The sequence below is a fragment of the Malaclemys terrapin genome, chromosome 3 (genome assembly GCF_027887155.1).
Source record: "Malaclemys terrapin pileata isolate rMalTer1 chromosome 3, rMalTer1.hap1, whole genome shotgun sequence".
Lineage (NCBI taxonomy): Eukaryota > Metazoa > Chordata > Testudines > Emydidae > Malaclemys > Malaclemys terrapin.
In genome coordinates this window covers 116,849,321-116,860,439 of record NC_071507.1, presented here as the reverse complement: position 1 = coordinate 116,860,439, position 11,119 = coordinate 116,849,321, and the positions used below count along the sequence as shown (strand labels likewise).

At 39.3% G+C, this 11,119-nt stretch overlaps 1 protein-coding gene across 1 annotated transcript; it reads left to right on the top strand.

Moving 5' to 3' along the window:
* Positions 1-309: 309 nt before the first annotated feature.
* On the top strand, positions 310-10,260 carry GJA1 (gap junction protein alpha 1). The gene is made up of 2 exons (XM_054023527.1): positions 310-544; positions 7,192-10,260. Exon 2 carries the CDS (start codon positions 7,208-7,210, stop codon positions 8,351-8,353), a length of 1,146 nt encoding a protein of 381 aa, XP_053879502.1. The 5' UTR covers positions 310-544; positions 7,192-7,207; the 3' UTR covers positions 8,354-10,260.
* Positions 10,261-11,119: the final 859 nt, after the last annotated feature.

Here is an 11,119-nt window from a genome sequence, read left to right as displayed (position 1 = left end):
GGCAGGCTGGCTCAGGTTACAAATTGATTCCTCTCACTCTGTTCCCTTTTCCTAAGACTCCACACTCCTTAAGAAAGTTAAAACACCTCATTTGTCCCAGGTAACCCTGAGTCCCATTCTGGATAAACTACCACTCAGTGTATCACTTAGTATATCTCAAATATTCCTAACTGAGTGATCCTTCATTTGTTTAACTTCAATACACTCAAAACACTGTCCTTTATTCCAAAATGTTTTCTGCAGTCTCTTCTTGCTTTTCCTCCTCCCACTTTTCTCCTCCCCATTCCCTAGCTTTCCCTCCTCTCCCCTCCTCCCTTCAGTGGCTGGTTAAAAGCTCTCCCAGTGTTCCAAGTTAGAAAAAAACTTTTTACGAGGTATCAGCACTTTTCTTTCATTAGTGGGTAAGGAAGGATGAAAACTACAAAACAGCAGTAGACTTTTAAAGTTTAAATAGACAGGTCTGAAAGCCTGAACTTGCTTTTCCATTTTAGCTCACTCTTCCAAAGAGGCACTTGTTTGCTTGCTTCACTGATCATCAGCAGGGGTAAGTTGGAAAGTTTTTACTTTGTTTGATTTCAGGAGTTTTCTATTGTTTTCCCCATTATTGGAGTATTTAAACCACAACTGTAAAAAACAGCACAACATTTTTAAAGAAGTTATCCAGTTAACATTTCTGGAGATTTATTGTTTGGTTTTGTTATATTTTGAACATTTCTCTAAATAATTTTAATTTTCAGCTACTAACCTAGTTCTACAACAGGTAAACTATGGCAAAACTTCATCTGCAAAACTGGATTATGAGACTCTCTATTGGATTTGGGTAAAATAATTCAATGTGCACAATTTTCTAGGTCTAAATTTGCTAGTTTAAGAAAAAAATAATAATTTAAAAGTAATCCCTTGTTCTACTGAAAAGGTCTCAGAAGTTAATAACAGAGAGACTGTATCCTAAGTGTTTCCCATTTGTCCCCCACACATTTTGCTTTCATATGGAAATCTTGATTGATGTTTAATAGTTTGTGCAAAGCAAGTTTATTAATCAGTAGCTTTGTTAAAATGCTGCTGCTACTAATCCGGTGACTTTCACGTGGTCTTGCTGAATTCCCCCCCCCCCCCTTTCTTTTAAAGGGATGTGATAAAATCCAGAAGTGTGTTAAGGATTTCTTTAAACCAGTTTGTATATAGTTACTCTGTGTTAGCAATCCCAGTTAGGGATTTTAGAAGGAGCCGTGCAGCACTCAGGCATCTGCCTCACCACGCTGGCAATGCCTGTGAAAGTTCTTAAGGGAAGCAGTCTGAGAATACTCCCAATATGTGTCAGGATACATTTCTGATAATCTGCCTTGAAAGCTGTAGTTCAGGACTGAAGAGGAATGGAATTCTTGGGCAGCATCTTTCACAGAACTGACTGTTGTCTGAAGTTATAGCAGATTGCAAGACTCTGGTGTGATTCTTTATTGTTGTTGTTGCCTGAGTGCTTGCCAGTAATTAAAGAGCAAAACAAGGGGGATGAAGAAGGGGCTTCAGTGGAACATTACAATTGTGTTTTATTGTGCCCAGCTAGGATTTTCCCCCATCTGTCCTAGTACAACTGACTGGCCCTGCAGTTTGGGGTATTTTCCTAATAGAATGTTCACTGAGAGTCTTCTAAGTGAGTTCCATTAACACCAACAACAAAACAGACCTGAGAAACAACTCGTGTCTCCGATTTCTCTGTGTCTGTACGCGTGGAGGGAACTTGCACTAAGCCTTTCATCTTGCCATCTTAACATCTGGACAGCACACACTGAGCTGTAGAACTCCTGAAGTCCCCTAACTTTGAAATGTTTACTGAAGTGTTTCCCTCAAAACCTTCAAAGCTAAATGTTGGCATTGACCCATGATACCTAACAAGCATACAAATAGGAGAAGGATGAGCAACAGGCTGAGTTCAAATGGGGAAAAGGAAGGATGCAATGGATTTGATTTGTAGCAAATATGTGTATACACACACTAAATATTGTAAAGGGCTTTCAGCTCTCATTTGTACCTAGCCTGGAAAATGAGAACGGTCTGATACTGAAATCAAATGAACCTCACTTTAGGTAAAAAGATACTTGTGGGGCTGGAAGTCTGTGCGGTGTTCCTAGTGAAACAAATAATATTCCCTCCACCCTTTGAATATGGGCACCTGGATACACATTTATATCACATTTTCTTTGCAGGCTTCCTTATTTGAAAACTTATACATGTTAAACATAGAGGACTAAATTCATGCCTACAGTAAGTGGATGCAGCTTTCACTGATTTCAAAGAGATCTGCAGCCACTTACACCATGGATAAATTTGAACCAAAACATGAGTGCATGCTTCATAGGCTGTTAATGGGTTTCATCAGCTGAAGTCCTGACTTGTACAACTGGAAGTTCTTGTGTTTTTTCTGTCTTGCATTTGGTCCTTCTGTAAAGCTCCATAGAGGTAAATTGGGTAGAAAAGAATGAGATAGATTAAAAAAGAGCAGCTAAAGGTAGAGGAGAGGATCCATCAGTGATTATTAGTACTGGAAGCTTGGAAAAGAAAACAAATGGACATGAGTTATGACTGTTAAGCACCAATTACTGTGCAACCATCTTGGGTGCCCTCTCTGTCTTCTGGGTGAAATTCCCTTTCCCTGAAGTGCATATATAGACCTACAGATGGACCCTACCTTCCCAATGGAATGTAAGAGTACCATTTCCCTAACCTTTGTGAGATTGAATACATTTAACATTTAAAAAAAACCAAACATCCTCAACCCCAAGTCTCATGCATCTTAGCTCCTTTCCCTCAGCTGTTGGCTGCTCTTGGGGAAGGCTCACGGTGATCGGTGCTCAAGGGGCAGGAATCCTCTCAAAGGCTCTGTTTTGTTAGTTATTTATTTCTACTTGCATTTCAAGGGCAGGCTTTTGCAGGAGTTTAGGGGAGGGCCAAAGCTCTTGGCCCATTTCCTAACCGCTCTTGCAGCTGTACAGCCCCATTTCAGCTCCCACACACTTACTGCACTGCAGCCCCAGTCTGATCCACTCATTACCATGTGACCTACTGACATTGCAGTCAGACCTGGACTCTTTAGCAGAGTACCCTATTCCCCCTGGAAAATATGAACCACATGACATGATGAATGCTTTCCATAAAAAAAGTTCTCAAATTTCTCAATTGTGGTGTATAGATCAAATTTCTTTTACATGTGGCCATCCAAAACTCATACAGATGAATATTGTCATATTTCTTTCTTCTGTATAGCATATTCTCTGTCTCTACACACACACACACACAGACACACACTAGAACTGAGAAGGAATCCATCTACTAAAATGCTTTAGAGTCCAAGTTTTGTATTAGCCACCTCAAAACATCATATAAAATAGTATTGAGTAAGAACTTTGCCAGGCCTATGCTTAAGTACCTTGCTGAATTTGGGGGGGTCTGACTACTTATCAGTTATATCAGCTACCGTGCTATGATGCAATCATTCCATTAGGATGACATTGCTAAAAGTAGTCTAAATCATAAAAGGTAAGAGATATTAGAGGCTGTTCATTAAAGGAGATCTTGAGTTTTAAAGCAATTTAAAGCAGTAAGAATATTTAAATAATTGTTCATTGCAGAAATAGAGAAAAACTCTTGTAATATCCAGTAAACAAATATTGTAAATTCGTTAATAAAATGCTCTTTTGGTACACTGAAAGTAAACAACTTAGATCTAATCAATGAATTTTCTCTGCAACAAACTGAAATACTGTGCTTCATAGAACAATAGTTTCTACTTAAGCAAAGGAATAATATGTTTGTGCCATTTCAAGGTTATCTGCTTAACAGCACAATCTTATGAACTGATGTAGGTGTTTTATCACTGGCAAATGCTAGAGGGTAATTGATCTCTTTTTTTTTAAAAAAAAGTTTGCTTTTCAGAACTATGTATGAGTAATTCAAGCAAGGAATGTGTCCTCCTGGAGTTTGTATTGCCAGAGGATATAATGAAACTTAAGAATTTTGCATGCTGAAACAAATTGGAAAATAGGTGATAAATTCTAAAAATACTGCAGGTCTGGGATTAAGTAAATCAAAATTGGAGTATATCATCCTATATTAATGGACCCGAGTGGAGTGTAATTAAAAAGCAAGCAGCCTATAACTGCCTAGAAATAACACCTCTTCTGTTTTTTTAATCATACTTTCAATCTGAAATAACATTTACACTGTAACGAAATCCACTGAGCCTGGGGAAAGCCTGCTAATGCAGTATTTTCAAATCATCCAAAAACTGGCTAATAAAATCAAGAAGCTATTATTGGGGGAAAAAAACAAAAAAACAAAACACCCTTGCTTTTGTTCATTTCCATAGATAGGACATGGAGAAAGGAGTTTGCCTTTTAAACAAACTTCATATATTATACACCACACCAGATTGTTTTCTGTTTCAACAATTATGGCTTGAGAAGCAATGTTTTATTGATGTAGCGTAACCTGCCAGCTTTTATGCTAAAAAAATTTGCTGTCGGGCTTATAATCTTTTTTCAGAGACCCTTAAATGAATGTGCCTGTCTTCTTCTCAATCAAAATGGACCAGTGAGGACAAACATCTTTCCCCAGAACTAACATGGGAAGGCAAATAAATACTTCCTAGAATCACCCTTGTGAAGGTTGATACATGGCCTCTAGTGTTAAATTCTAAAAGAGGCCTGATCCTTCAAAGGACTACTTGCATGAGAAAGGGCTAATCATGTGAGGTGGTTTAGAGGTTATCATGGGGAGTCCTTCATACCCCGAGGAGAATGTGTCCATGTGGGTTAGGGAGGTTGGAAGGGACTCAAGGATAAGAGACAGCAACCACACGTAGGTCCTTTAAACTCTTGCCTCTTCTTGCTCCCTCAGCCTGTTGCCTATGGGAAGGAGGTGGTGGCAGTTCATTTATTTAACAGCAATTACTATGGTGAAGGTTGCCAAACAGTTTCCATTATAACCTCCTGTTTTCATTCACTCCTAACTTTCCTAAAAATTATCTTTAGGGGCTGAAATGTCCTATTCTAAGGCCTGGTCTACACTGGGGGGTGGGGGGATCGATCTAAGATACGCAACTTCAGGTATGAGAATAGCGTAGCTGAAGTCGATGTATCTTAGATCAACTTAGATTGACTTACTTCGCGTCCTTGCGGCGCAGGATCGACGGCCGCAGCTCCCCCGTTGACTCTGCTTCCGCCTCTCGCAGCGGTGGAGTTCCGGAGTCGACAGGGAGCGTGTTTGGGGATCGATTTATCACGTCTAGACGAGACGCGACAAATTGATCTCCGATAGATCGATCACTACCCGCCGATCTGGCAGGTAGTGTAGATGTACCCTAAGCCTATGGTGATTTCCCCTCCCCCTCCCCCACGCCCCCGAGAAAGTTTAAAGAAAACAATTCCAATCATTTCTGGATTACGAGTATGTGAAATGTAGAATTTGGCAAGTAAATAGCCCCCACTGGGGAGTACATCCCTAATCCAGTGTGAAAGAAACTGGTTAGGAGTTAATAAAGTTATGAATATTGGAAAATATTTTACTCAGTTTGCATGGTACTAGATGTCACTATATCTGACAATTCATGCTTCCAAAGGGATGCTTCTTTTAGGTGCAAAATTTTCAATGCCAGTTAGATCTTCCAGGATACAAATTTCTAAGTAGGTTACCATACACCATTTGGCCAAAGGCAACAGTGTTTGTTACCTCTGCCAGGAATCAAGCATGCAAAATTGACCATTTAATTACATTTTAAGGTATTTGCAGATATGCTCCATAAAGTACACATAATCTAGAAATGGAAACTTCAATATCAGATTGAGAGAGAAGTTAAGCTAGCCTTTTTCACACTTCGTGAAATGCATACCTATTACTTGCACACTGCAGGGACGGCACATTTGTTGAAGGCACCCATGTGGTACTTATATGGTTAACAATGGGGGAGATAGGAAGGATTTGCTTCCCTTTTTGTTCCATTATTTCCTTTTTCTCTTTCAAAGCAATATATAGAAAGTTAAATGCAAAAATTACATAAACACAAGGCTAAAAACAACACAAAATAAGGAAGCCACATGTAAGTCAGGAAATGCAGAAATTAAGGTTTCTTCACTATGTGAATATTAGCTTGGCTACATTTCATATATTTAATATTTTCTGCTCCTGTTTTCTGTGTTAATTATATACACTTCGAGTCACCTAAAGTTAAGCATGTGTGCAAATATTTTCAGCTTTGGGACCTATATTCTTAAACAAGGGCAGGTTTCAGAGTAGTGTTAGTCTGTATCCGCAAAAAGAACAGGAGTACTTGTGGCACCTTAGAGACTAACAAATTTATTAGTGATGCTCTAATAAATTTGTTAGTCTCTAAGGTGCCACAAGTACTCATATTCTTAAACATATCAGATACAGTATACTGAATATGAAAGTTGGCTGAGTTAACCTTGCAAAAAGAATGTTAACATATGTATTTTGTGATTTTTATTATTTTCATTGTACAACCTTGCTATTGCTTTTGCATGATATTGCAATGTGTTTTCTTTACTTTTTTTACTGAAGTGTGAATGAATCTTTACTTGTGAAGATTGATCTAGATTGCTAGCCACTCATTTGAAATCTTCTGTTTATCCAGAGAATACTTGGGCAGTGGCAATGCAAACTTCCCCAGACTGCTTCCCCGATGAGCCTTCACTTTGATCTGGCTCATTCAGGCTTTGGCACCTGTGCTGAGACTGTGAAAACAAAGATGCCAATTAGTGCCAACTCGGATGGCAACTTTTGTGGTGGTGACTGCTTACCATTGAAAAGTGAAATGAAATTGGCAAACACATTTCCCGTAGGGCACTGAAATGCAAAGCAATGTTTAACTTGTCAGATATTTTAGTTACATTAAATACAAGTCTACTATCAGCAGAGGATCTGACACTATATTTTGTACATGTGGACTTCCTATAGTGATTTTTGTTTGATACCTCGCCAGTGGAACTACTACTATGAAATACTCTCCTTGTTGTAGAAAGAGAAAGTTTTTCTTGGCCACCTACCTATCTCCCTCTAGACTAACATCGATGAACCAAGATAAGAACCGTGTTATGGTGGTTTACATGCATTATAAACCTACAGGTGTGAATACAGTTAACCTAGCTTTAATTATTACTATTTTTGTTTTGTTTTTAGCCAGCATCCTGTGAAGATGGGTGACTGGAGTGCCCTGGGCAAACTTCTTGACAAGGTTCAAGCTTATTCTACTGCAGGAGGGAAGGTATGGCTCTCTGTCCTCTTTATTTTCCGCATCTTGCTCTTGGGGACAGCAGTGGAATCGGCCTGGGGAGATGAGCAATCTGCTTTCCGGTGCAACACTCAGCAGCCTGGTTGCGAGAACGTCTGCTATGACAAGTCCTTTCCAATATCTCATGTGCGCTTCTGGGTTCTGCAGATCATATTTGTGTCTGTGCCTACCCTCTTGTATCTGGCACACGTGTTCTATGTGATGCGGAAAGAAGAGAAACTGAACAAGAGAGAAGAAGAGCTTAAGGGTGTCCAAAATGATGGTGTGAACGTGGAGATGCACCTCAAACAAATAGAGATAAAGAAATTCAAGTATGGAATTGAAGTGCATGGCAAAGTTAAAATGCGAGGAGGACTGCTCCGTACTTACATCATCACCATTCTCTTTAAATCTGTCTTTGAGGTGGCCTTCTTGGTGATACAATGGTACGTCTATGGGTTTAGCCTGAATGCTATTTACACTTGTGAGCGAGACCCATGCCCACACAGAGTGGACTGCTTCCTCTCCCGTCCAACTGAGAAAACCATCTTCATTATCTTCATGCTGGTAGTGTCTTTAGTATCTCTTGCCTTGAACATTATTGAGCTTTTCTATGTGTTCTTCAAGGGTGTCAAGGATCGTGTGAAAGGAAAACCAGACCCCTACTCTCCCACCGGTACTGTGAGTCCTGCCAAGGAATGTGGATCCACAAAATATGCTTATTTTAATGGCTGTTCCTCTCCCACTGCCCCCTTATCACCCATGTCTCCACCAGGCTACAAGCTTGTTACTGGTGACAGGAACAATTCCTCCTGTCGTAACTACAATAAACAAGCCAGTGAGCAAAACTGGGCAAATTACAGTGCTGAGCAGAACAGAATGGGACAGGCTGGTAGCACCATCTCCAACTCTCATGCCCAGCCCTTTGATTTCCATGATGATCCCCAGAACACTAAAAAGCTGGCATCAGGGCTTGAGCTGCAGCCCCTCACCCTTGTGGACCAAAGGCCACCTAGCAGAGCCAGCAGCCGAGCCAGTAGTAGACCTAGACCTGATGACCTGGAGATCTAACCATTCCTAGCTGTTCAGCTATGAAATGAAATGCATTGGAAGGTGCATGCAGTGTTCATTTTGTTCCAGTGGAGGTGGTACTTAATAGTCTCAACCAGGAGTTTTTAACAATCATAAAAACTTTTATGTTACTTGGTGTTTTCTGGGGCTGTAGGGGTGGCATGGGGGTGGTACAGTACGTGTTGGTATTTAAAGCAGCTGATCTAAAGAATTTAAACACTAAAAAAGAAGAGAAGATTAGCCAACACTAAGGTAGGCTTTTGTTTTTCTAGAAAGGGTGTAAATATCTAAGTGTGCGTGTGCATAATGTGTTCATTTCTAAAGTCTTCTGTTGTACTAAAAAAAAAAAGAAATTACTTTTTCAGAATGAAATGCTGCCTGAAGATGAAGATATTTTTTTCCTGTTGAACAAGTGAAAGACCTAGGATTGTCTTTGATCATTTCCCTGTCAAGAACATTCCATTGTTAAAATTTGCACTTTGAAGGTAAACTTCCTGTTTTGATCCTCTTGGCGTCAATAGACTTGTGCATAGATAACTTTATATCCTTTGAATCACATCAGCTAAAATTTCACACAAGGCCCACCAAAATACATTGATCAGAGGCTTCTCGAGTCTTCATACAGGTAGATTTTGTTGTGTGTAGAGTTTGGATGTTCTGCACACCCACGTCATTCCTACAATATCATCCACGTTTTGTTTTCTAAAGCAATATTCACATTCGACATCTCGCACACACAGTATAATGAAAGCCTTAAATAAAACATTTTGCTACCACTTGCAGATTTATGAGTTGGAGTCAGACAATCAAGGCACTTTCAGTTAATTCTATCACACATTTATGTGTATTTGGGATATGTGTGGGGAAGGGGTTCCCTGGAGACCTGTATACACAAGACACACTCACAAGCATTGAGCATTGAGAAACACACACAGCAAACTTATAGTTGACATTTTCTGATGGTATTTGTGGAGATGTGGGCCACTATGGTGTTTACATTATATGATTCCTGCAGTGCAAGTAAAGCACATGTCTGACTTTTTATTTTAATTCAATATCTTATTTTCCATGTATCCTATGATGGATGCTATTATTTTGTTAGGTATGAATAGAGGGGTTTTTTAAAAAAGTGCCTAATCCTGTAGATCTTACTCTGGAAAAACTCTCTTGAATGCCAGTGAGAGTATTGCCTGAGCAAGGACTGTATGATCAGGTCCAAAAAGTAGCTGTGATGCTCTTGCTGTCATGAATGATTTTCTTTTGTAGCTGTTAGAGATGGAAAAGACCCATTAGATCATTTAGTCCTTCTCTCTGTTATGTAATAATTGATGCTTGAATGATAGAAATTTTAGTACTGTAAACAAGCTTTAGTTTTTAATGTGAGAAACTTAGAAGAAGTGCTTTGAGTTGGATTAATAATAAAATGTGCCTACATGAATTTTTCAGTAACTGTTCTTTTTTTTTTTTTTTTGTCCTACACATAATCATATACTCAACTGTAAAAGTCTGGTTCAATCCAATGTTGACAGTTAAATCTTTCTAGATGAATTCAGCAATATTGATGTTTGCACTTAGATTTTGTTTGGAATGAAAGTGAAGCTGAAAGGGTTTCTAAAGAGTACAATTCTAACTAATTTATTTGAAATATATGCTAAAGAAATCTACCAGTTTCTTCAACCACATTGCCTTTTAGCTCAACACAGATCAACCAAGGGAATACATTGCTTGGTTTCATTATGCAGTAACACAGATAAAGGGTTTTGTATAATACGTTATGCTAATTTGTTTGACATTCCATGTTAAACTACTGTCATGTTCAACTTCATTGCATGTATGCATCCATAGTCCATCAGATCATGTTGTCTGGAGAACATACTTTAGTCAATAAAGTTTTAATTTAGTATAAATCAGCTTTCTAATTGTCTTTTACTTTGACACACGATTGTTGTTTATCTTTTGTCTCAAGATTATGGTGCGATGGAACAGATTTTCAAACTGGATTAACTCAGTTTGATCTGATTTAACCCCCCCATGTACACAAGCCCTACATTTGCTTTGAATTGAAAGTTCGCAGTAATCATAGAATCAGATTCTGGTACCCTCAGCGAAATTGAATTAATGGAATCAGTGGGACCACTCATGCAGAAAGGTGCTTTTCCACTGAATCAGAATGTCAGACTCTGACCTATAGTTTGGGAATATACACTTAACTATCTGCAAAATATTAACAAAGGATAGTATCAAGTCATAGCTTCTTTTTAAAAAATTCCTTACATGTGCTACTAATTTCTTAATTATAGAAGCAGACAAAGAATGTCTCTAGTTTACATTTTACCAGCTATGCTGTTTGTTTACTTCTGCACTGCTCAAAATGAAACTAGACTAATTAGTTTAACTTTCTGGGTAAAATCCTGGCCCCATTATAGTCAATGAAAGTTATGCCATTGACTTCAAAGGGCACCAGGATTTCTAACCAGTTTCACTTTCTGGTCAGGTCATCCCTGCAGAAAAATATATGCAAGAGGAAGATACCCTGAGGGCTTGTCTATACTTACGCGCTGGTTCGGCGGCAGGCAATCGAACTTCTGGGTTCGATTTATCGCGTCTTGTCTGGACGCGATAAATCGAACTCAGAAGTGCTCCCCGTCGACTCCGGTAATCCTGCTCGCCGCGAGGAGTACGCGGAGTCGACGGGGGAGCCTGCCTGCCGGGTCTGGACCGCGGTAAGTTCGAACTAAGGTACGTCGACTTCAGCTACGTTATTCA

Coding starts and splice junctions, on each gene's coding strand:
- GJA1 (XM_054023527.1), top strand. CDS start 7,208: ATGGGTGACTGGAGTGCCCTGGGCAAACTTCTTGACAAGGTTCAAGCT.